Source organism: Myotis daubentonii, chromosome 3 (assembly GCF_963259705.1).
Source record: "Myotis daubentonii chromosome 3, mMyoDau2.1, whole genome shotgun sequence".
NCBI lineage: Eukaryota > Metazoa > Chordata > Mammalia > Chiroptera > Vespertilionidae > Myotis > Myotis daubentonii.
The window spans coordinates 55,547,654-55,573,734 of NC_081842.1; the positions used below are offsets into that span (position 1 = coordinate 55,547,654).

Below are 26,081 nucleotides of genomic sequence, written 5' to 3' on the forward strand. Positions count from 1 at the left end.
TTGTTAAGGCTTATAGAAGGAGATGAGCCTCAGACTAAATATAATAATGCCACTTGGCATAATTCAGTTAATCAACTATTTTTCTAGACTGTCAGCTTCTAGAGCTAATCCCAATTAAATGTTAACAAATTTAAAAGATCAGAATATACCCAATTTGTTGAGTGGTAGAGTTGAGGAAGGACTGATGAAGAAATTAACCTTTTCATGATTTATTTTTTAGTGTATTAGTCTTTTGGACCATCATCTTTTACTTCATAGAACACAAAATAGGAGTATGGTATAATCAGATACGGGGTGTATTTCCACTTTAACAACTAGATTTAATTCATATTAACAGGTATATTTAAAATATAAAAATTAGCACATTTTAAATGGGATTATAAAGAAGTAAAAGAAAGGAAAAATGAACAAAAGAGACAAGCCTACAACGCTCTTTATTCTGGCCACCAGATGGCACAGTTGTTCCACATCAGCTGGTTGCACTGAATACAGAAGGGGAAGGATGAGAGGAGGGACTGCATAACCTGCTCTTCTAAAGAACAGGATGTTCTTAAGTTGGTTCTTTGTAACCTCAGATAGCGAATGCTTTATATAGTAAAAGCAGGCAGCAGTTTATAATCACATGTTCAAATCGCTAATTCTTTTGAGGCTGGCTTTATGTTACTGTCAAATAAAGTATATCATCTCATAATTTTTGTGAGAAAACTTTTTATTTATTTATTTTTAATATATATTTTATTGATTTTTTACAGAGAGGAAGGGAGAGAGATAGAGAGTTAGAAACATCGATGAGAGAGAAACATCGATCAGCTGCCTCCTGCACACCTCCCACTGGGGATGTGCCCGCAACCCAGGTACATGCCCTCGGGCCTTTCAGTCCGCAGGCCAACGCTCTATCCACTGAGCCAAACCAGTTATGGCAAAGTTAACTCTTTTTAGATATAACCATCAACAAAATATTAATAACATTAAAAACTGAACATTACTATACTGTGAAATATGAAAATATACTTATATTTATTTTTTAATCCTCACCCAAGGATATGATTTTATTGATTTTAGAGAGAGAGAGGAAGGTAGAGAAGGGGGGAGAGAGACAGAGAAAGAGAGCGAGCACCCGGGGCTACTTCGATTTTATTTAGTGAATGATGCTACTGAAATTGTACTTTTAAAAATTCATTGATAGCTGTTAAATAACTTAGATATGAGGAATACCTTTAGTAATATGAGAAACTGAACAAAGGTGAAGGAGATGAGGCATTATCTTTGATTGCTTTCAGATGCAAATTTTGTTTTTCTCAGTTGTAGATAGTGTGCTCTGAATTGTTTTTTCTCCGTCTTCTTTTTTCTGGGTATACTTTGCATTTTCTCCACATTGCACATGTGCATTTGAAGAATACATATAGTCCTAGAACCAGAGAAATTGAACCATAATTGAGTTGTAATGTCTTTATTACACACTAATAGCTATGTAATGAGGCTTGGTGTAGAGATTTACAGAGCCTAAATAAATAAATATTATTCAGGTTATGGAGGTATAGGACAGAGTGGACAAAGAATATATTGTTAAATTGAGGTACAATTGACATATTACATTATAGTAGTTTTAGGTACACAACATAATGATTTGATGTTTGTATATACAGTATTGTGAAATGATCACCACAGTAAGTGCAGTTAACATCCATCACTACACATAGTATCACATTTTTTTTCTTGTGATGAGAACTTTTAAGTTCTAATTTGGTAACTTTTAAATATATAATACAGTATTATTAACTATAGTCACCATGCTGTATCTTATATCCCCAGGACTTAATTATTTTATAACTGGAAGTTTGTATCTTTTACCCATCCATCCCACAACCTACCAATCTCTTTTTTTTGGTTTGTTTATATATATATATATAAATTGATTTCAGAGAGGAAGGGAGAGGGAGAGAGAGTTAGAAACATCAGTGATGAGAATCATGGATTGGCTGCGTCCTGCACGCCCCCCATGGGGAATCGAGCCCACAACAATAGGGAATCAAACTGTCATCTCCTGGTTCATAGGTTGATGATCAACCACTGAGCCATGTGGGCTGGACATCAATCTCTTCTTTGTATTGGAGTTCTCCCCTTCTCACTTCTTCTCCTCTTCCTCCTCCTCATCCTCCTCTTTCCACATATAAGTGAAGGAATGTTTTGAGGACACGAACAGTTGAGGGACTCTGAGCTATGCATTAAATATCTAAAACAGGAAGGGAAATTACTTTTGGGCAGAGTCCAGGGGCATTGGGATTCCTGTGGCCCCAAAGAACTGTTTAAGCCTGAAGACGGGGAAAGATGTGAGAGCCAGCAATTTAAGTATCTCTGCCTTTTTCAAGTACTGGTGGAACTGAAAGAATTAACTTTGCTATGACCTGGGACTGGGAGTAGAGAAACTCTAGTAAAAACCCGAGGGGCTGTTTTTTGTTTGTTTGAACAAAGTGTAGCTTTTTATTGAATGTGTTACAAAAGAGGTTTGGTCAAAAAGACCAAAGCGCATGTCATCATCAGACTCCTCAGATTCTTCTTTCTTTGCCTCCACTTTCTGCTCCTCAGCTGGGGCAGCAGTTTTAACATGTCAGAATACATATGTAATTATCAGAACATCAGGCTGGCATTTTAGAAGTAGACAAAGCTTTATCTTCTTGAGATTAATGACCTTATGAAACCAAAAGGACCTGAGCCATTTTACTTAACATTAATAAATAGTGTCTTGCTAGCCTTACAATGGAAGAAAGATACAGAAAACCCCCCACATATTTAATCATGGGATCAGTTCTCTATTTTCAGATTTGATCTTTATTTTCAAACACTTTGAAGAAATGAGATTAGAAAGGCACCCCACATTGAGTTTATTCCTGAAACACCCCCCTACTCGCTCTCTAATAATAACTGCTAGAATCTTATGGTCAGTTTGGTTATTTTGTTTGCCTGAGAATGTCCTTATCTTCAACCCTTTTCATCTGTCATTCAGGTCAATCTAAATCTTTTTTGGACTTTATTCTATTGGATGTGTCCACTCAACCTTGCTCTTTTGCCTTTGATGTTTCAAAGGTGACCGATTGCCTGGCACTTTCAATTTCCTGGATGCTGGTTAGCTGAAATTTTACTAAATATGCTGTGTGACTCAGGGATAGTAGAGAAAATAAATGTTTAATATCCATTGCATTTTATAGTGTAAAGTTAAACTTTAGAGTAGGTACCTTTAAAAGGAGTTCTTAATGTAATTTATAAAATAAAAAGTCCATATATAAAAAAGATATGACAATATATTTTCCTAAGTAGAAGGAAACTTAAAATGTTGGAAAAGAAATATCAGTGAGATATTTTCTATGAACCACTAAAACAGAACTTATCTGCAAAAAATGAAAAAAGAGGGCATTAAGTAAAGAAATTCAGTTGTGGTAAGGCTAATGATACAGGTCCCAAATAAAACCTTTCCAGTGGCAAGACTTGTAGTGAGCATTTTGCCTCATGCCTGTACAGGGTGAGGGAGTGGGAATTAGCTGTCACACTTTTATCCAAAACAGGATCTTCATTGTGGGAGCCCAAGCAATCAGAGGCAGTACGGATTGGCCTCTTGTGTGTCTTATCAGAGTGAGGAAGCACTACTCGATATAGAGACCTTTTTTAGTTTATTCTAGAACCATAAAACTACATTTTTTTTCTTCAGCACTGAATTGTTATAAAATATTTTTATATTTATAGTATATCTGTTTATACTTACATAGCTTTATATTTATATAATGGTTTTATATTTGAAATAGTACAATATACTAGAGGCCCAGTGCACGAAATTTGTGCAATGCGGGGGCGGGTCCCCAGCCTGGCCTGTGCTCTCTTACAGTCCAGGAGCACTGCGATCAATCGCCCCAAAGAGGTAGGCCCCGCCCACCCATCCGGGGCTCCTTGATGGATTGCCCCAAAGAGGTAGGCTGGAGCCGGGGGTCTGCCTCTGTGCCGAGCAGCTTGCTGTGCAGATCTGCCACGTCCCGCCTCCTCTGTGCCACACACGCAGCATCAAGTCCCCGCCCACCCACGCGTGTCTGCTGTGCACGCAACCTCCTGGTGATGGATTGTAAGGGCATCACGGCATGATGGTGTGAGGGCATGGCAACCATTTGCATATTAGCTCTTCATTATATAGGATAATAATTTATGTTAGTTATACTTGTTTTGAGGAAATCTGGTAAAAAAAAAAAAATCCCAAGCATATGAAATTTGAGGGTTTAAATACCTCTATTTATTAACCTATAAATTTTACTTTTGAAGAAAGTTTGAGGCATTTGTAGAACAAATATGTCTATAGCTATTTTTTTAAATAAAAAATGGTATTAGAAGCATTCAGAATGTCAACAAAATAGCTGCAACTTTTTTTGCAATTACAGAGTGGTATTCAGCAGAACAACAATGATTTCGTATAAGCTGCATCAGAGACAACTGAAGATGGAAAACTACCATCCCCATACATAACTAATTTGTGCTGTGCACCAACAAGAACCTACTTTAAATTTTCATGCCAATTTACAAACCCCATACAGTACCAGGCAAGGTTAGTGGCTATTGAAAATGCCACCAGGACAGGGCTAGCTAAAGACACATTTGGTAGTGTGTTAACTATACAAAAAAAGACACTGTACAGTTTAAAACCAAATCTTACATAGCCTTACATTTCAGTTTTTTTCTTTAAAAGAAGTGAGTTGTGTACAGAGTGGGTTAAATGCTTTATAGACAAGAAAAAATAACTGCACTAGAACCAACTTACTCATCATCATCATCATCATCATCTTCTTCATCATCTTCATTTTGCTCCTCTTCTGCCTCCTCATCGTCTTCCTCGTCTTCCTTCTTTTTCTTGTTTTTTTCAGCCTTGACAACTCCGTTTTTGGCAGCATCAGGCTTTCTTTAGCTCGGTCTGCAGCAGTGTCCTTTTCATGTTTCTCCTTCAGCTTAGCCACCTTCTTTTCATGAGGCTGCTTGTCATCTGCAGCAGTGTTATTCCACATCTCTCCCAGCTTCTTGCAGCATCACCAATGGATCGGCCAGGATGCTCTCCTTTGATTTTGGGGTGATTCTCAGAACAAATCAAGAAAACGGCCAAAGGCGGCCTCTTGGGTGCATTGTGATCCTTGAACTTCTTTTTTGTTTCCCCTTTAGGAGGAATATAAATTTTCATTTCTCTCCTATATAACGGGCCTTGTCCACTTTCGCCTTGTCTTCAAATTTTCCTTTCTCCTTAGCAGACATGGTCTTCCACCTCTCTGAGCACTTCAAGTTGAATGAATCATCTGGGTGCTTCTTCTTGTGTTCCTCCCGGCAAGTTTGCACAAAGAAAGCATACGATGACATTTTGCCTCTCGGCTTCTTAGGATCTCCTTTGCCCATGTTTAATTATTTTTCCTCAGTGAGCACACAGTCACCCAGCGCAGCTCGCAATTGCCCGGCGCTGTCTCTATGGAGCTCAATGTACTGCAATCCTATAGCTATTTTTAAAACTATACAGTTAACTTCCTGATATTTCTTGTAATTTTCACTGACTTTGGCACTCTGATTTTTTGAAACAGTGATCACATGGAAAATGTATGCGGCTACTTGATGAAGTACACCAACCTTGTCACTGGGTGGCAGTACAGGTAAGTGTGATTATTCTATGACACATCATTCTCCTAAGAGACCAGAATTAGGGATGGTGATTTTATTCTGCTATTACTAAAGTATAAACATGTCTGGGAAAGCTTTTAGGGAAAGGTTTATCATGTTTTCTAAAAGTCTGATGGCTTTCTTCTCTTTTTTAGAGGGTGGAGGAGTTGACATCTTCCAAATGACAGCCTCCAAATGCCTCAGAAGTTACTATTATCTTAGAATTAGAATCACTTGTTTACTATTATTTTAGGATTAGAATCACTTGTTAATATTCCATTGCATGTATATACCACATTTTATTTACTTATTTATCTGTCAGTGGACTTTTGGGTTGCTTTTATCTTTTGACTATTGTAAATAATGCTGCTATGAATATTGCTGTACAAATATTTGAATCCTGGATTTCACTTCTTTGTGTATATATCCAGAAATGGAATTGCTGGAGCATATGCTAATTCTGTATTTAACTTTTTGGGGAATCTCCATACCATTTTCCCCAGTGGCTACACCATTTTACATTTCCACCAGCAATGCATAAGGGTTCCAGTTTCTCTACATCCTCACCAAAACTTATACACTTATTTTCTTTCTTTCTTTTTTTTTTTTCCTCTTTTTTTTTTTTATAGTCATTTTAGTGGGTGTGAAGTGTATCTCCTTGTGGACTTTAAACTTTTAAAAAATGATAATGCTAGAATTTGAACTCAAACAGTTCTAAATCCAAAGTCTGTGTTTTTATATTATATCATATTGCTTCTAATTCGTATGTCATTTGGAGACTTCTGCTTTGGGCTATGATAGAATAACAGTTTAATCATGATAGAATATCAGAACCTGAATTTTCCTTCTTACCTTAAACAACTATAAAATGAGTTATATGAAAAAATGATTTTCAGACATTGTAAAGAATAGTAGAAGCACTGATAAAAATGTGATTGTTTAAAAGACACGACAGTTTGGGCTATGCTTAGTTTGAAATAATATTAGGGAGTCCAAATAGAGGTAATGTGCAGGAACTTGGAGGTCATATGAAAGGTCAAAACTGGAGATGAACAATTAGAAGGGGATTGTCCTTATTGAAGTGAAAAGGGCAGTTCTCCAGGGTTCTCATCTTTTATTTAAAAAAAAAAAAAAAAGTCAAGGGAGACTTTTCATTTTGTATTTTTCCACCTCGGTTTTTTGGTAATTTGTTGAAGGCTTACATATTCAAATGACATACAAAATATTAATTTTTAAAATTTTTGTCACTTTGCTCTTAGCTCTATTCTTGGGTCTCTTTCTTTTTTCTTAAATATATTTTTTTATTGATTTAAGGGAGAGGAAAGGAGAGGAAGAGAGAGATAGAAACATTGATGAGATAGAAACTTTGATTTAATACCTTTTAAGCTCATACCTCATACTGGGGATTGAGCTTGCAACCTGGGCATGTGCCCTGACTGGGAATTAAACTTCGACCTCCTGGTACATGGGATGATGCTCAACGAACTGAACTATAAAGCCCTGGCTCTTTGTCCTCTTTGTTATAAGGAGAATAAGTTAACTTTCTCCCCAAATATTCAACAACTTTCATTCATATAATATCATAGAATATTATTGAGAAAGTCTCAGAATGGAACATAGTAAGAAAGCTCCAAAACATACCCAAGTTTATAAGGTTTAGTACAAGCATGTCAAACTCGTGGCCGTCGGGCTACATGCCTCATTTATTTAACATGCTTGGTTTAGTATATGTTCAAGATGGCATTTCTGGTCAGTGACAACTTGAGAATGTGGGAAGAAGGGGCAGGTGTTTGTATCATTGTACAAGGGAGCCTGTTATAAAGATTTATTGGCCACTGGTTGCCTGGGGAGTTAGCCTCCTGATCCACGTAAACATTCTAGGATAGGGAGAGGCATTGACTCTACCAGTGTAATCCCTCCAGCTGTGTAAGAGGCCCATTTTAGTAGCACCAGAAAGTGTGGGGATGATGATGACAAATTCCTATTTGCTACTAAAAACACAGAATCTATTACCATCTTCCCCATCAGAGAGAGATCTCACCTTGTTAATTTGGCTGCTGTAGGCCAACTTTAGAAAACATTTGCATCTTCCGTTTTCGGTCACCCTGGTACAGCAGAGATATACCGGGTCCTCAGCATGGAACATGTAGATTGAAGGATCAAAGAGGAACAGAAAGGTTAAGACCATGTTGAGGGACCCCATGTTAAGGGCTTAGTAGCTCAGTGTCTTTGGCATGTCTAGCCACTTTTGTCCTTGTGCTACATGTGAAGCCTCTAACAAAAGCACTGCGCCTGTGTCGGATATTCAAGTTTCCCTGCAGTCCATGTTATTTGACTAAAGGCAACTTAGAGCAATTTAGAACTTGACTTAGAAATCTGGCATGGGCATACTTAGAACTGCTTGCTCTGTAATGTATTGCCCTAGGAAAGTACACAGCAACAAGATCCTCTTCTGAACCCACCTCCTTCCACCTTCAACTAAAATACCTGAAGATGAGATAACTTCCCATTTGGCTTAGAAGTCTATACATACACTTAACATTACAGCTCTGGGATGGTTGGAACAAAGCACATGACTAACGTTTGACTAACGTTTATTCTTATCATTATAAGATAAACTTCGGAGTCAGAATATTTTTGGATTAAAGTTGCTTTTCAGAATACTTCACGTAAGTTGTGGACTAAAGTTTAGTTATTTTCCCCAAACTGGCAGTCTTTGTTATTTTGAAAATGCAGAAAAAGGACAATTTACTTAATTGCCAAAATAACAGTATTTTCTTTTAACAACTTAGGTGAATTTTCTGCAGGTGAAGATTTATAAAAAGCTGAATCTTTTTTTTAAATACATTTTTATTGATTTCAGAGAGGAAGGAAGAGGGAGAGATAGAAACATCAATGATGAGAGAGAATCATTGATTGGCTGCCTCCTGCATGCCCCCTACTGAGGATTGAGCCTGCTACCCAGGCATGTGCCCTTGACTGGAATCGAAACTGGGACCTTTCAGTCCGCACGCAGGCCAACGCTCTATCCACTGAGCCCAACCGGCTAGGACAAAAAGCTGAATCTTAAATTTCCCTGTCACGCTTAGCTTTTGTTTCATATTTCGTTAGCTAATTGGTTAGGCCAGTGGTCAGCAAACTGCGGCCCCTTGAGTGTAGCTTTTCCACAAAATACCACGTGCGGGCGCGCACGTACAGTGCGATTGAAACTTCGTGGCCACACTCAAGGGGCCAAAGAGCTGCATGTGGCTCGCAAGCCGCAGTTTGCCGACCACTGGTAGGCCAACTGGCTAAAAATGCCTCAATCATCGCTTCTCGGCCTTTTGGCTAAGATCAAGTGTAGTATCTGTTCTTATCAGTTTAATATCTGTTACGTCCTCTATCTGAGGACAATATATTAAATGGATTTTTGGAATTAGGAGATGGAATAGGAGCTTGCTCCGTCCACTCCACACATCGATCTGGTATTGCAGTACCTCCAGGAACGGTGCACAAAAAATAAAAATAAATTAAAATGCCTCAATCAAGAGTCTATACACTTCTGGAAAAATAGCTTTGTTAAGTTCCTCACTATGCAGATTGCCTCTTTATCTCCTTTTTTAATATCTTGTAAAATATCTCTCCTTAGAAAGGATGAAGGGAGAATATTTGGATTAACCCATGTATAATGAAAGATAGCTCGAAGTGCTCTATTATTGCAAGTGGGTTCATAGCATCAGCTTGGTGTTAGATAATCAGTTATTGGCTTAATTTGATAAACGGTTATCATTTTTCAGAAATAAAGTATTTTAAATTAAGTATTTACATTTTTTAGACATAATGCTATTGCATACTTAGTAGACTGCAGTGTAGTATAACCGTAACTTTTATGTGCACTGGGAAACCAAAAAAGTTTGTGACTTGCTTTATTACAATATTCACTTTATTGCGGTAGTATGGATCCAAACCCTTAATATCTCTGAGGTATGCTTGTATTGGGAAATGATCACCACAGTAAGTCTAGTTAACATTCGTCCCATACAAAGTTACACTTTCTTTTCTTGTGATAAGAACTTTTAAGACCTACTGTCTTAGTATCTTTAAACTATATAATACAGTATTAACTGGAATCTCCATGCTCAGTCTCTTCTTAGTATTACTTTCTGTATATCTAGGTGAGTGCCTCCCATGTTGTTAAAAAAGTGGTAATGCTTTTGGGATAAGAAATATGTGTTCAGCCCTAACCGGTTTGGCTCGGTGGATAGAGCGTCAGCCTGCGGACTGAAAGGTCCCAGGTTCATTTCCGATCAAGGGCATGTACCTTGGTTGCAGGCACATCCCCAGTAGGGGGTGTGCAGGAGGCAGTTGATCGATGTCTCTCTCTCATCGATGTTTCTAACTCTCTATCCCTCTCCCTTCCTCTCTGTAAAAAATCAATAAAATATATATTTTTTTAAAAAAAAGAAATATGTGTTCATAACAGAGTTTACATTTCCAAACATATTGTACTCTTTGAATTGACTACTTGTAGAAGGAGAGACCAGTCATTTTTCCTTGCCTGTTGAAATAAATTGACCTTATTGCTTAGAGCAGTGGGAAGACATTTCTTTCTTTCTATTCTTTTTTGTTTGTTCATTCTGTTAACAGTCTTGTTAAGATATAATACACATACCATACAATTTCCCCATTTAAATGTACAACTTAATGGTTTTTAGTATATTGAATAAATTGCTTTCATGTCTTTGTCCATTTGGGCTCCTATAACAAAATACCACAGAGTGGGTAGCTTATCAACAACAAATGTATTTCTCTTGGAGTTTGGAATTCCAAGATGTGGGTGCCAGCATAGTCGGATAAGGACCCTCTTCCAGAAAAGAGACAAGGGAGTGCTCTTTTATCTCTTTTATAAGGTTGCTAATCTCATTCATAAAGGTTCTGCCCTCATGACCTAATCACTTTCCAAAGGCTCAGTCTCTTAATACTGTTACGTTAGAGGTCAGGATATCATCATAGGAATTGGGCGGGGGGGGACACACACTCAGACCATAGCAGATTCATATGTGCATTTTCCTTAGGACAGGTCTTATGTTTCAGGAATTTAAGATGGTGTCAGTGACCATCTTATGTTAATTCAAATAATCCCGTAAATCTTTGGGAAAATAAAATGACCTATTACAAAGGGGCAAAACTTGACCGGCAGTTCACTATAAGTAGAACCATGGATGGTCAATAAAACACATGAAAAGGTGTTTAACTCCTGTAGTAATTAATGATATGGAAGTTTTAAAACTTTCAAAAATATTAAAATTAATTTAATTTTTTACCAAAATATGTGAACATATTTTATTTTTTAACTTTAAAAATTTTATAATTTTTAAAATGAGAAGCATACTAAAAGATGAACAAGAAAAACAATAGTTCTTTGCTTTTCCATCTCCCTTCTCAGGCCACTACTTTCAACTCCTTTTGCTTGCTTCTTATTATTATTGTTTTTTCTTTTCCTGAATAAGTCTGATTCCATTACCTCCCAGTTTGATATGGTTGCCGCATTGCTTAAGATAATAATCTTCTAGGACCTTGAACTGGGTCAAATTGTTTACTGTTATAGAGCACGTTAACATATAGAACGCCAAACTGCTCCAAGTCCAAAGATAAATTTTTTGAAATTGGAACTTTTTGTATTTTTTAAAGAAAACAGCTGTTATATTCATTAAATTAGAATCTGAATTAATATATTTCCTAAAGTATTTAATCTAGAAGCAAATCAGAACATCAAATTCTTTTCCAAAGTGTATCAGTATTTCATCATTTAGTTTCAAGTTTCTTATGTTTCTGCATCTCCAGTTGCAGCTTTTTCATTTTTAAACAGGATAAGTAATCTTTAGTTGTGACCTATTTAATGATACAGTCACAAAATCTTTCTACCCTGACATTATTCTCATTGTATATCTTATTTATTAAATTTTAACCTAGATTCATTTCTTACCTAGCATTTAGTTAACCTCAAAACTCATGTTTTGATTTTTTTGCAATGAATTTTAAATAAAAATTCTCATTACCATTTGTCCTTGGGCAGTTTACCTTCCCTGTTAATGAATTCTGGAGAGAAATCTTCCTCTGAAAGGATACTATATCTTTGTTTCCTTTTTGTAGTATCTGATATGCTTTTTTCCTATTAAATGCATCTCTCTCAGCTGGCTGTTTTATATCTTTTATAAAACTCATTCAATTTGTCAATAATCTTCACTGCTAGGAAATTCAACCTAGTGTTTACAAGTACTTCTTGAAATACTTTTGAATTTTAGTTTTTTTAATGGCAAAAACTCCAAAGTGTGTAAATGGTTAAAACTTGGTTTGTTTGCCCTGGCTGCTATGGCTCAGTTTGCTGAACAGCATCCTGTGCACCGAAGGTTGCTGGTTCTATTCCAGGTCAGGGCACATGCCTGTGCTGCAGGCTGTACCCCTAGTAGGGGGCATGTAGGAGGCAGCAGATTGATATTTACTCTCACATTGATGTTTCTCTCTCTCTCTCTCAAAATTAATTTTTATTTTTTATTTTTTTTATTTTTTTTATTTTTATTTTTTTCAAAATTAATTTTTAAAAAAAACTTGGTTTGCTTTAGTTTGGCTAAGGAAAATGTTTAAAAATTATGACCTTTTCTTTTTAAACTCATTACAGATTTTTTGTTTTAAACAATGAAGCTGGGTTATTGGAATACTTTGTGAATGAACAGTCTAGAAATCAAAAACCCAGAGGTACTTTGCAGCTTGCAGGAGCTGTAATATCACCCAGTGATGAAGACTCTCACACCTTCACTGTAAATGCTGCCAGTGGGGAACAGTATAAACTCAGAGGTATGATTGAGATACGAAAATTAATAGTGTGATTGTCTTTTTCCCTTGAGAAGTTGGTATACTTCCCTGCTTTCATTTGGGTTTTAGAAACAGAACTACTGTCATTGATGATGTAGATACAATATTCTAAACCTTGGAATTACTTTAAGAATTTATGAAAAAAATAAATAATTTTTTTAGATGGGACAATGAACAGGTCTGTTAAAGATTGAACCCTCTAAAATATTTGTGGAGATGAAACCCAAATTACTGAAAAATCTAAAAATACAGGTTTCTTTAAATGATACTTTTTAATGTCTGCATTGGTTAGTAGTTTACCCCTTTTCTTGATTTAATTTGTATTTTGTGGTTTTCAGGAAGCAATGTACATAGCTGGGATTTATTAAAATGTTCATTCTCATTAAAATAAAATAGTTATATTTAGATAATTTTAATTTATGTAGAAGTTTATGATTTTTTTCTAATATACATAAAGTATAATGATTTGAAAGTATTCAGTATACATTAAATGCTTAATAAAGTTTATTTCTTTAAATAAGACCTTTTTTTTTATTTTATTGTCACCAGAGGATATTTTTCCATTGATTTTTAGGGAGAATGAAAGAGGGAGGGAAAGAGAGAAACATCAATGTGAGAGAAACACATCGATTGGTTGCCTCCTGCATTAGCCCTGACCAAGGGCCCGGGCCAGGGAGGAGCTGCAACCAAGGTACGGAATCGAACCTGGGACCCTCTGGTCCACAGGCCGATGAGCAGAACTGGCTAGGACTAAATAAGAGCATATTTTTATGAGAAACTTACAATATCTCAAGAGTCATATCCCCATCTAGCTGCATGTAATTTATCCTCCTTATGAAATAGCCACATCCAGCTATTGTGTTATCTAACAAGGTTGATGCTTGGGTCTCTTTTCTACTTCCCTGCAGTCAGGGACATTTGCTCTAGGGAGAGTAGTACCTACCAGTCCCTGGTTGTCAGTGCTCTTTTCTTCCTGCTGTAGACAATTGTATTCCAAAAATAATTATTAAAGTGAGTAACTTGTAGATTGTTTTTATCAGCCACAGATGCTAAAGAGCGACAGCACTGGGTTAGCAGACTTCAGATATGTACACAACATCACACTGAAGCTATTGGCAAGGTATGTGGATTCATGCACAATATTAATGCACAGAAATGGGGAAATAATTTTTTAAATTTCTTTTTACATTTTTAAATTGGGATGCTATTCATATACTCCGTTAAGTGTGTAATTCCATGGTATTTTAGTACAGTCAAACCTCAGTTCCCGGCTGTCTCTAGTCTCTAATACAGCATTTCTCAACCTGTGGGTCTCAACCCCGTTGGGGGTCGAACGACCCTTTCACAGGGGTCGCCTAAAACCATCGGAAAACACATATATAATTACATATTGTTTTTGCTATTAATCACAATGCTTTAATTATGTTCAATTTGTAACAATGAAATTGGGGGTCACCACAACATGAACTGTATTAAAGGGTCGCGGCATTAGGAAGGTTAAGGACCACTACTCTAACAGTTTGGTTCTCAACCAAGTTGTTCATGGAAAAAATGTCTCAGTCTTTGAACAAAATGTCAATTCTGGATCCTATCAGTCCTTTCTTGCTGGTACATCAGCATAACAAAAGGCATCTCTCATGCCACAAACAAAGGAGGGAATGCAAGTTAGTTTACTGCTAAACCTTGGGTATTTAACATCTCAGGAAATCCTGATGTGAATATTTTTTGTTTGGGGTTTTTTTTCTTTTGTTGCTAGCAAAATGGACAATTAGCACAATTTTAAAACATAAAGAAGCCATCAAGTGCTAATGTTGCTATGGATATGAAAAAAACAATGATCACAGGCAATTGAAGAGGAAGAAAAACTGTTACTGACTTGGATATTCAAAAAGTAGCTAGCCAGTGACAGCTTTTCAGAGGCAGTGAAAGATGCTGCATGAGTGCTGAAAGTGATTCATTTAAGGCAAGCATGGGCTGAGAGTTTGACATGCTTGAGTTAAGGCTATAGTAGGGGGTGTTTTCATAAATTTAAGAAAAGAAGTGTTTGTTTATAGATTAAGCAGTTTCTTAGACATGTACTGTATCAGTATTTCAGTATTTTGTAAGAAAGGTTAAAATAGGGAATCATTTGGGGGTCTGGAATGAATTAATTCAATTTACATTATTTCTGATGGGAAAAATTAATTCGGTTTTTGAACAAATCACTTCTGAAACAGCTTTCCAGAATGAATTAAGTTCAAGAACCAAGGTGCCATTGTATATTTATTTGCAGGATTGTGCTACCATTGCAACTAACTAATTCTAGAACATTTTCATCATCCTCCAAAAAACCTATATCCATTAGTAGTCACTCCTTGTTCTTGCCTTTCCTAGCCACTGGAAAACATGGATTTATTTTTTATTTCTATGAATTTTCTATTCTGGGTTTTCATATAAATGGAATCATGCAATATGTGGTTTTTATGTGTGTATCTGGCTTTTTACACTCAGCATGATGTTCTCGAAGTTCATCTGTGTCATTGCATGTATCTCATTTTATTACTTTTTAATGGGTGAACAATGTTCCATTGTGTGGCTATACCATGTTTTATTTAGGCATCCATCAGTTGATGGACATTTGCATTTCCTGGTGTGGCTATTATCAATAATACTACAGTGAACATTTGTGTTTAAGTTTGGGTGAACACATGAGCTCAGTTCTTAGGGTATATATATATTTAAGAGTGAAATTACTGGGTCATGTGGTAGTTCTCTGTTTAATTTTTTGAGGAATTGCCAAACTGCTTTCCAAAGAGGCTGAGCCATTTCACATTCCTACCAGCAATGTATGAGGGCTTCAGTTTTACACATTCTCGCCAATGCTTGTTATTGTAATCTGGGTGTGTTTTTTTTGTTTGTTTGTTTTTAAATATATTTTATTGATTTTTTTACAGAGAGAAAGGGAGAGGGATAGAGAGTTAGAAACATCGATGAGAGAGAAACATCGATCAGCTGCCTCCTGCACACCTCCTACTGGGGATGTGCCCGCAACTAAGGTACATGCCCTTGACAGGAATCGAACCTGGGACCCTTCAGTCCGCAGGCCGATGCTCTATCCACTGAGCCAAACCGGTCAGGGCGGGTTTTTTTTTTCTTAGTGTTATAGCCATCCTAGTGAGTATGAAATGGAATGTCAGTGTAGTTTTTTATTTCATTTCCTAATGACTAATGTTGAAATTCTTCTCATGCTTATTGGTCATTTGGATATCTTTGGAGGGTTTTTTTTGTTTTGTTTTGTTTTTAGTTTTTAATTTGAAAAGAAGAGTCTTAGTACTTGATATCTGAGTTTAGAGATATCTAAAAACTAGGATCTGGGAAGAATAAAGGATTCTATACCTAGGTAACAGGTTAAAATTTTAAGTTAAAATTTTTTAACTTAAAAATTTTTTTTCTCCCTCTAGTGTTTTTTCCCCATAAGTGAGTTTTAAAAAGTTGTTTGTGATTTAGGCCTACTGCACAGTCTATAGGAAATTCGATATAAATACTTTACTCATACTGCAAGATTACAATCATTGGCAGTGATCAGAAAGTACCAGTTTGTTCCAAAGATACTTGCATGCTACATTTAGAAATTTTATGTTGAATATTGCTAAGTATATTTTTTGCTTCAATCATGATGTTTAAAAATCTGAAATTAGAAAGTTATTCTAATATTTATAAAATGTGAAAAAGCATTCTTGATAGCACACCAGGAATTAAGTTTCTAAATACATTAGTTTACTATGGATATGTGAAATGCTTATACTTTGTGTGCCTTAAAATTTATCATTTTCAGAAATGTTCTTATAGTCAATTCTGAGATTAATTTAATTTTTAAAACTCATAGGTTCAGGGTTAGAGAGCCTAAATTGTTTTTAAAAGGAATGATTTTCTTTGTTTGTCTAATAGAATAACCCTCCTCTGAAATCACGGAGCTTCTCACTTGCATCTAGTGGTAATTCTCCTATATCCCAAAGGAGGCCAAGTCAAAATACCATTTCTTTTTTTAATGTTGGACATTCCAAACTACAATCAATGAGCAAAAGAGCTCACTTACCTCCAGACCATCTTGTAGAAGTCAGAGAAGTAAGTATGAATTGAAGTCAAGTTAAAATGCACAAAATAATCTTACCTACTTGGTTTTATCACTGAAATTGTTTAAAATTCTGTTTGTGTCTTCTGGGCCTTCAATGTTTCCCATCTAGTATGCTGAGATAATTTTTTTAAGTCTTAACGATTCCCTGATTAGGGAAGCGAGTTGGGGGGCTGGGTGAAAAATTGAAGGGATTGAGAAGTGCAGATTGATAGTTACAGAATAGTCCCAGGAATGTGGACTGCAGCATGAGGGATATAGTCAGCAATGTTATGATGGCTGTATGTGGGGCTGGGGTAGGTGCTTGAAGTATGAGTGGTGTCCAACTTTTTGGAGTGTGTGGTTCTCTGGCCATCATGCTATATGTCTGAAACTGGTACAGAATGATATTGAATGTGGACTGTGATTCAAATTTTTTAAAAAACAAAGTATTTCCTGATTATATATGGTGTCCAAAGTTTCCTCAACTCTGTCAACTATGTAATAGCTAAACTCTCATTTTTCAAAAGTCTTTTATTTCTCAAGTAAAGGTACAGACTCCTTTAATGTAAAATTTAAGTCTAGTGGGAAGACTATATGGCCAAACAAGTGACTCCTTTATTTATTTGTTTGTTTGTTTTTAATCCTTACCTGAGGGTATTTTTTCATTTATTTTTTTTAGAGAGAGTGGAAGGGAGGGAGGAGAGGGAGATAAACATCAAAGTGAGAGAGACACAAGTGAGAGAGACATGTCAATTGGTTGCCTCCCACTTGCCGCCTGACTGGGCTGGGGATTGAACCTGCAACCGAGGTACATGCACCTAAATGGCAATCAAACCCACGACCCTTTGGGCTGTGGGCTGACGCTCTAACCATTGACCCAAACTGGCCAGGGCACAAGTGACTCTTTTAAGATATATATGTATATATAAATATATAGAGAGAGAGAAAATTTCAAGTATATACAAAAATAGTTCAGTCCTTGATGTTGCCTTATCTCAACATTTGCCTCTTTCTTTTTCAAACCGAGTGCCAAATAATCCTATATAATCAACACTAATAAAAGAGAAAAATGGTAATTGGCGTACGACGATGCCCTTTTCATTGGCTAATCAGGGCTATATGCAAATTAACTGCCAACTAAGATTGGCAGTTAACTGCCAACAAGATGGCGGTTAATTTGCATATGTAGGCACAATGCAGGAAGGCGAAAGGGAAAGCAGGAAGAAGCCCCCTGCCACTGACAGTGATCGGAAACCCAGGGGGGAGCTAAGAGCTGGGGGGCAGGGCAAAGGCGGCCCTGGGGCCGCCTTTGCCCTGCCCCCCAGCCATGATCGGAGAATCAGGTGCCTTTTCCGCCCTGGCCAGTGATAGCAGGAAGTAGGGGTGGAGCCAGCGATGGGAGCTGGGCATGGTCGAAGCTGGCAGTCCCAGGAGCTAGGGGTCCCTTGCCTGGGCCTAAAGCGAAGCCCACGATCGTGGGGCCGCTGCAGCTGTGGGTCCCCGCTGCCCGGGCTGGACGCCTAGGCCAGAGGCGTCAGGCCTGGGCAAGGGGCCGATCCTGCGATTGGAGGGTGATGGGGGTCAACGCCTGAGGGCTCCCAGTATGTGAGAGGGGGCAGGCTGGGCTGAGGGACACCCCCCCCCCCACACACACACCCAGTGCACGAATTTCGTGCACTGGGCCCCTAGTCCTATATAATAAAAGGCTAATATGCAAATTGTCCTCTAGACTGGGACTTCGATCAGGGGGCAGGGCCGGCCGGCCAACCACCCACGGCCCCTCCCCCCGGCCAGCCGGACCCCACCCGTCCATGAATTCGTGCACTGGGCCTCTAGTTCTAGATAATAAAGAATGAAGTTGTTAGGTTCTAAATATTCCGGGTATTGTTTGCCGAGTTAAATTTGATAGAGCTTTTAGATATCTATGTATGTGGCCTCACACAGATAATGTGATTGGAAATTAAAGAAATACTTTAATAGCATTTTAAGTTAATTGTGGCTATTCTTTAGCACTGCATGGAAATTTGACAGTGATGGTCTCTTAAATGTTAGATGCAGTGTGGATTAGATAATGTATGTCAGTGAACTTCTCATATTCTGTTATATGACAGTTTGTTGGTATGTTTTGCACTTGAAATGGATCCTAAACTATGCATAATTTTGTAATAGTATTATACATCAGTCATTTGGAAAGCATGCAGGTCTTGTGAATGTTGATCTATTTTATCATTGTATAATATCAAAAATTCGTGTTCGTTAACATCTGCACCAATCTCATCAGAAAAAGCTTTCAGTATTGGGAAGCTGTCATGCTTACGGTGAGAGAGAGATTTTCCAAAATTCGAATTTTCCTTTTAAAGCTCAGATTAAATTGGGCCCCTGAAATTAGAAATTTATTATTCTAGTTATAATTGGCTACAAATACTGTCAGTTTTTCTTGAAGCGAGTTTCAGGCTCATTTTTTTTAATTTTGAGAAAATGTCTAACACAAACCACCAGGCCTGAATATGTGGATTCTAACGGTCATTCCATAAAGGAAAGACGCCCTGTGCTTCTCCTCTACTACAGCACTCCACACTTCCGTACTTTGGTCACCAAATGGGTGTGGGGCTCCCCCACACTAAGCAGTTCTCTAATTGTCTGTGGACACTAGCTGGGTATCCTACAATGTAATTCAGTTCTGACGCTATCTACCTGAAATAGTGTCAGATCCCACAAGACCGTCCCCACTTCAGATGCCAGTCACAAATCCAGGTTGTCACCCGTGCCTCTGACAACCAGCTGAGGTTTCCTCAGGTATCATTTGCTAGAACAGCTCATAAAACTCAGAGAACAGTTTCTTTACTTCTAGAGGCCTGGTGCACGAGCAGTTCATGCACTCGGGAAGGGGAGGGGTTGTCCCCTTAGCCCGGCCTGTGCCCTCGGGCCTAAGCTGGCAGTTGGATATCCTTAGCACTGCTGCGGAGGCGGAGGCGGGGGCGGGAGAGGCTCCTGCCACTGCCACTGCGCTCGCCAGCTGTGAGCCTGGCTCAGGGCTTCTGGCTGAGCAGCGCTCCCCCTGTGGGGAGCGCACGGACCACCAGGAGGCAGCTCCTGCGTTGAGCGTTTACTCCCTGGTGGTCAGTGCGTATCATAGTGATTGGTCATTCTGCCATTTGGTCTGTTTGCATATTAGCCTTTTATTATATCAGATTTTATCAGTGTATTATAAAAGAGTATAACTCAGGAACAGCCAAATGGAGGAGATGTATAGGGCAAGTTATGGGGTAAGGGGTATGGAGTATGAATGCTCTCTCTGGTCATACCACCCTCCCAGTACCTTCAAGTGTTCATCAACAAGAAGCTCCTAACCTCTTCCTTTTGGGTTCTTATGGAGGCTTCATTATGTAGTTATGATTGACTAAATCATTGGCCATTGGTGATTAATTTAACCTCCAGCTCCTGCTCCTCTCTTCCTGAGAAAGTGGGGTGTGGGCTGAAAAATGTCAACCTCTAATCACAGTGTTATCTGGCAACCAGCACCTAGGTAGAGTGGGACTCACCAAAATTCACCTCATTGCCATAAATTCTAGTCTGTTGAATAGGTTTGTAATGAATAACAAGACACCCATTTCACCTTTATGTTCTGAAACTATTTCAGGAACAAAACCAGATATAACAAAAGATACCCCTATGCTCTAAACATTTATTAAATTACCCAGGTTTAGTTTTGGCGTGCCAGGAAGGAGTGGGTGGCACGAACCGAACATATATTTCTTACTATATCACACATCCATTCATGTCAAAATGGTAATCTGTGGAAAAAACAGCTAGTTCATACTTTGAGTTTCTAGAGTGATCCAGTTATAGGAGGATGTAATGCAAAGCTATAACTCACACCTAGTTTGAAAGAAACTTTTTTTTTTCCTGAACATATTTTTATTGACGTCAAAGAGGAAGAGAAAAGGAGAGAAGAGATAGAAGCATCAATAGTGAGAGAGAATCATTTATCAGCTGCCTCCTACACGCCCCACAACCCAGGCATGTGCTCTGACTGGGAATCGAACGGTGACCTCCCAGTTCACAGGTGGACACTCAACCACTGAGCCACACCGGCTGGGCAGGAAACATTTTTTTTTTAATATATATTTTATTGATTTTTTTACAGAGAGGAAGGGAGAGGGATAGAGAGTTAGAAACATCTATGAGAGAGAAACATCGGTCAGCTGCCTCCTGCACACCCCCTACTGGGAATGTGCCCACAACCAAGGTACATGCCCTTGACCGGAATCAAACCTGGGACCTTTCAGTCTGCAGGCCGACGCTCTATCCACTGAGCCAAACCGGTTACAGCCAGGAAACATTTTTTTTTTAAAATATATTTTATTGATTTTTTACAGAGAGGAAGGGAGAGGGATAGAGAGTTAGAAACATCGACGAGAGAGAAACATCGATCAGCCGCCTCCTGCACACTCCCCACTGGGGATGTGCCTGCAACCAAGGCACATGCCCCTGACCAGAATCGAACCCGGGACCCTTGAGTCCGCAGGCTGACGCTCTATCCACTGAGCCAAACTGGTCAGGGCAGCCAGGAAACATTTTAACCAAAGTTCATGGATAAGTCTAGCAATAGATTAAGTAGCAGCTGGCAAAAGCAACTGAGAATAGTCATTGTGCTTGAACATAAACTTATTACTAAAGCATTTTAAAGAATTAAAATGACCTATGTTAGTATTTACTTTTTAGTGTTAGTGCTATTTATCAAATCACTCCATTCAGTGCATGCTTCATGCTGGTGCTATTGTATGCCCTAGGAGTAGCTAAAATGACCAGTCTAGTAACAAAGTCAGACAATTAAAATGCAAGTGATAAGATCTAATTTGGTTTTCAGGCAAACTAGATGCCTCCTAAGTGATGTGTTACTGTTACAGGCACCAGAAACACCAGAAAAGGTGTTGTTGGACAGCCGCCTGAGGTGAAGGGAGAGAGCTGTCCCCTCTTCAGTTCTTGTCAGTCTCATAGGAAGGAATTCAAACAAGTGACTCTGCATTGTGGCAAAGCAATTTATTAAAAAGTAAACCAAGTGATTTTATTAAAGAAGCAAGGGAAACAAATCTATTAGACTACATCTGGCCTAGATTGCAGATAGGTTTCTCAGCTAGCCCAAGAAGCCAGTCTGGTGGGGATTCAGGAGGTTATATATCCTTCTGTCTATAGGTTTCCGAATTCCTCTGCTGGATATCTTGGGCACAGATTAACTCTCAAGGTCTTCCTTTTACTTTATGGCTTTTCAAGAATTTATGAAAAGCATCTGGTGATTTTATCTTTAACAAGTCCCGAGACTGCTGCTTTTCTGTTTAAACGGTGAGATGAAAACTCCCTTTTCTCTCCTCCTTCCCCCTCCTGCCTTAGCAGTTCAGGGTGATGTATGCTATGTATTCTCTGGAGGAGAGGGAGAAGAAGCATTAAAACGCCCCCTTCTTTCCTGCATTCTTTGGTTAACCATTTGTTCTCAAGATAAGGTTTTTTAAGCAAGCTGGCTGCATGTTTGGCCTTGTTTAATTTTCTTGTCTCAGTTTCCCTATTCCTCCTGCCCTGGAATTTTCCTAGCTTCTCACTCACCTGTAACTCTATTATCACCATATTCACCATAACTGGTTACAAAACACAATTAACCAAGTTTTCAGCTTTCCTGAAGTTTTCTTTCTTGAGGAACTGGTTTCATAGGAATAATTACCAAAATAGCTTTACAAATCAGTTTTTGAATTCTTTGTAAATATATGATCATTTGTTTGCATTGGAAAGAGCCATTACCAAATTTTAACATTTGTGCTCTAATTATATGTTAAAGTTAATTTTTTTCTAGCCAAGAATATCACTTTTTTAGGCCTCTTTACTTCTGACATCAGCACTAGAAGGTGGCTTTGGACGGCCATTTGCACAAAGAAACATTTTTTTCTCTGAAGCGTTATATTGTGATAATTGATTATGTTGCGAATATCCTACTTACTATTTTTCCTTTATAAACTTTTATTAGCTTATAATATAGAAAAATACATAAACTATAAGTGTACATCTTTTTTAAAAAATATTTTTTTATTGATTTCAGAGAGGAAGGGAGAGTGAGAGAGATAGAAACATCAATGATGAGCCCTAACCAGTTTGGCTCAGTGGATAGAGAGAGCATCATCAGCCTAGGGACTGACAAGTCCCAGGTTCGATTCTGGTCAAGGGCACATGCCCAGGTTGCAGGGCTCAGTGCAGCTGATTAATGATTCTCTCTCATCAGTGATGTTTTTCTCTCTCCCCCTTCCTCTCTGAAATCAATAAAAATATATTTAATAAATAAATAAATAAATAAAATTTTTTATTGATTTCAGAGAGGAAGGGAGAGGGAGAGAGATAGAAACATCAATGATGAGCCCTAACTGGTTTGGCTCGGTGGATTGAGCGTCAGCCTGCAGACTGAAGGGTCCCAGGTTTGATTGTGGTCAAGGGCATGTACTTTGGTTGTGGGCACATCCCTGGTGGGGGGTGTGCAGGAGGCAGCTGATCGATGTTTCTCTCTCATCGATGTTTCTAGCTCTCTATCCTCTCCCTTCCTCTCTGTAAAAAATTAATAAAATATATATTTTTTTTTAAAAAAAGAAACATCAATGATGAGAGAGAATCATTGATCAGGTGCCTCCTGTGTGCCCCCTACTGGGGATCGAGCCGACAACCCGGGCATGTGCCCTTGACAAGAATCAAACCAAGGACCCTTCAGTCCGCAGGCCAACATTCTATCCACTGAGCCAAACCAGCTAGGGCATAAGTGTACATCTTGATGTAATTTGCATGTAATCACATCCTGGATTAAGAAATGAAATATTGCCCACCTGGTGTGGCTCAGCAGTTAAGCGTCGACCCAAGAAGTAGCTGGTTTAATTTTCAGTCAGGGCAAGTGGGTTGCAGGCTCGATCCTCAGTAGGGGGCGTACAGGAGGCAGCCGATGGATGATGTTCCTTTCTCATCTATGTTTCTCTCTATCCCTCTCCTTCCTCTCTCTCTAAAAATATCAATAAAAACATTTAAAAAGAAAAACTGCAATATAAGCTTCCATTTAAAAAAATATTACTAGTACCTTAGAAGACCCTTTCATACCTCTCCATCACTATACCCTTCCTTACTACACTGACTTCTAACACCATGGGTTTATTTTGAGTATTTTTGAAATTTCTAAAACTGGAATTAAATAGTGTGTATTCCTTTGGGTATGGCTTCTTTTTAATCACCATTATGCTTGAGATTTATGATGTTGAGTGTAGCAATTCTTTTCTTTAATGTACAGTATTTAATGTATGAGTATATTTTAATTTTATTTATCTATTCCAATGTTGATGGACACTTGAATTGATGAACATATATATGTATATCTAAGGGTATAATTATTCAATAATGGATTCCATTTATTTAACTCTATGCACTTTCTAGTAGATATTGCCAGCTGTTTTTCCAAGTGGTTGTACGTAATTCATAAGGTTGGATTATTGAAAGTTAGTTCCATAGTTTATATACAAATACAATTATACACACACAAAGCACCCATATATATGCATATGTATAGATACCTTCATTAAAAAACTTTTTTCTGGTAAGAGTGAGCTTTTTTTTCTGGTAGCTTCCATTAAAAAAAAAAGAAGTTTGCCCTAGCTGGTTTGGCTTAGTAGATAGAGCATCAGTCTGCGGACTGAAGGGTCCCAGGTTCGATTCCGGTTAAGGGCACGTATCCGGTTGTGGGCTCGATCCCCAGTAGGGGGCATGCAGCCAATCAGTGATTCTCTCTCATTGATGTTTCTGTCTATCTCTCCCTCTCCCTTCCTCTCTAAAATCAATAAAAAATATATATATATTTTAAAAAGTTTGATCCAGTACTATGACATGTTTTCAGGGACTATATCATGTGTGACACACATGATTTGTGTGGTAGGATAATTTATGTCTCTTTCACTAGCCCTCTGATGTACTATATTAAAAATTATAAAATTATCTTGGCTTAGCTGGTTTGGCTCTGTGGATAGAGTGTCAGCCTGTGGACTGAAGGGTCCCAGGTTTGATTCTGGCCAAGGGCACATACCTCGATTGCAGGCTCTTCCCTGGCTTGGGTCCTGGTCAAGGTTCATTCAGGAGGCAACCAATTGATTTGTTTCTCTCACATTGATGTTTCTCTCTATCTTTCTCTTTCTCTAAAAATCAATGAAAAAATATCCTTGGGTGAGGATTAAATATATATGTGTGTGTGTGTGTGTATATGTATATACATACACACACACACATATATCTGGAGCCCTGTCGGTGTGACTCAGTGGTTGAGCATTGATCCATGAACCAGGAGGTCATGGTTCAATTCCTGGTCAGGGTACATGCTCCCAGTAGGAGGTGTACTGGAGGCAGCCAATTAATGAGTCTCTCTCATTGATTTTTCTATCTTTCTCTCTCCCTTCCCCTTCCTCTTTCTGAAATCAATAAAAATATATTTTAAAAAATAAAAAATTACTTGGATCAGCTAGCCTCTGAAAGTAAAAAGAATTTCTCCACTATAAAATTTTTATGTGAATTAAAATAGTGTCCAAAGGATGGGTAATCAAAGAACCTTCTGATCACAATAGAGAAAGTAAGTAAGCATAGTAAATTCTGTTTCATTTTTAAAAATTGGGTTACTTACCTATCATTGTTATTCCATTGGCTCTATTAGAAAAAGTAGACAGGACTCTGTCAACAAAAAGAACCTGAACCTGAAAATATTAGAAATAATTTTATTTGTGTTTATCTGAGAGCAGACTGTGGTCTGAGAGCAGACCTCCAAGAAACCTTAAAACAGTGCTCTAACTTTGGAAAAGTGGGGGGTACTTATACAGGCAGAGGACTAAGTGAAACGCACACCTGATTCCTTAGAAGTTTCAGTTAGGTTGTGTATAGTTCAGTGATTAATAGTTTTACATCAAATGGAAGGAATGTATAAGGAAGATAAGGTTGGGTTATCGTGCATGCCCCCAGGTGTCAGAGAATCTGAGCATAGGGTCTGGAGATAAACTGCTTTGAAACTCCTTAAGGTGAATTTTTATCAGGATATAGAAAGAATAGGTACTATTTTCTACAGTCATTGATCTTTAGTGTTAAACCTGAATAGGCTACATATACAGGGGTTGGCAAATGTAGCTTTACAGTTGTTTGGATGGAAAAAGATATGCAGATTATGACTATTATAATCGCTTTATTAACTCAGAAAAAGTCACAGTGGCACAGTGCACTTAAGTACAGTCTTATAAGTGCTCAAATTGCTGGCCTTCATTATTTACACATTCTTGTAGTTTACTTGCTATACTCGTTTTAGCACAATTTTTTATTGTTATCAATTTCTTGGCATGCTAAACCTACTTTTGCCCACCTCCTGTTTGTAAGTCATTATATAAATATGAAAAGAAGTAGCTACCAAAGGTCACCATCT

The 26,081-nt window shown here is 38.0% G+C and overlaps 1 protein-coding gene, 1 non-coding gene and 1 pseudogene across 2 annotated transcripts in view; 2 read left to right on the forward strand and 1 right to left on the reverse strand.

Moving 5' to 3' along the window:
* The window catches only part of OSBPL11 (oxysterol binding protein like 11), an 89,469-nt gene that overhangs the window by 18,648 nt on the left and 44,740 nt on the right, over window positions 1–26,081 (forward strand). The window contains exons 2-5 of the mRNA XM_059687586.1: window positions 5,595–5,663; window positions 12,329–12,504; window positions 13,563–13,642; window positions 16,450–16,626. Of these exons, the coding sequence (XP_059543569.1) occupies window positions 5,595–5,663; window positions 12,329–12,504; window positions 13,563–13,642; window positions 16,450–16,626 (502 nt within the window). The remainder of the gene's footprint in view (window positions 1–5,594; window positions 5,664–12,328; window positions 12,505–13,562; window positions 13,643–16,449; window positions 16,627–26,081) is intronic.
* Window positions 4,437–5,451, reverse strand: LOC132230313 (high mobility group protein B1-like; annotated as a pseudogene).
* Window positions 8,978–9,168, forward strand: LOC132232273 (U2 spliceosomal RNA). Its single transcript, XR_009452387.1, has one exon. It is a non-coding gene; the product is annotated as a U2 spliceosomal RNA (small nuclear RNA).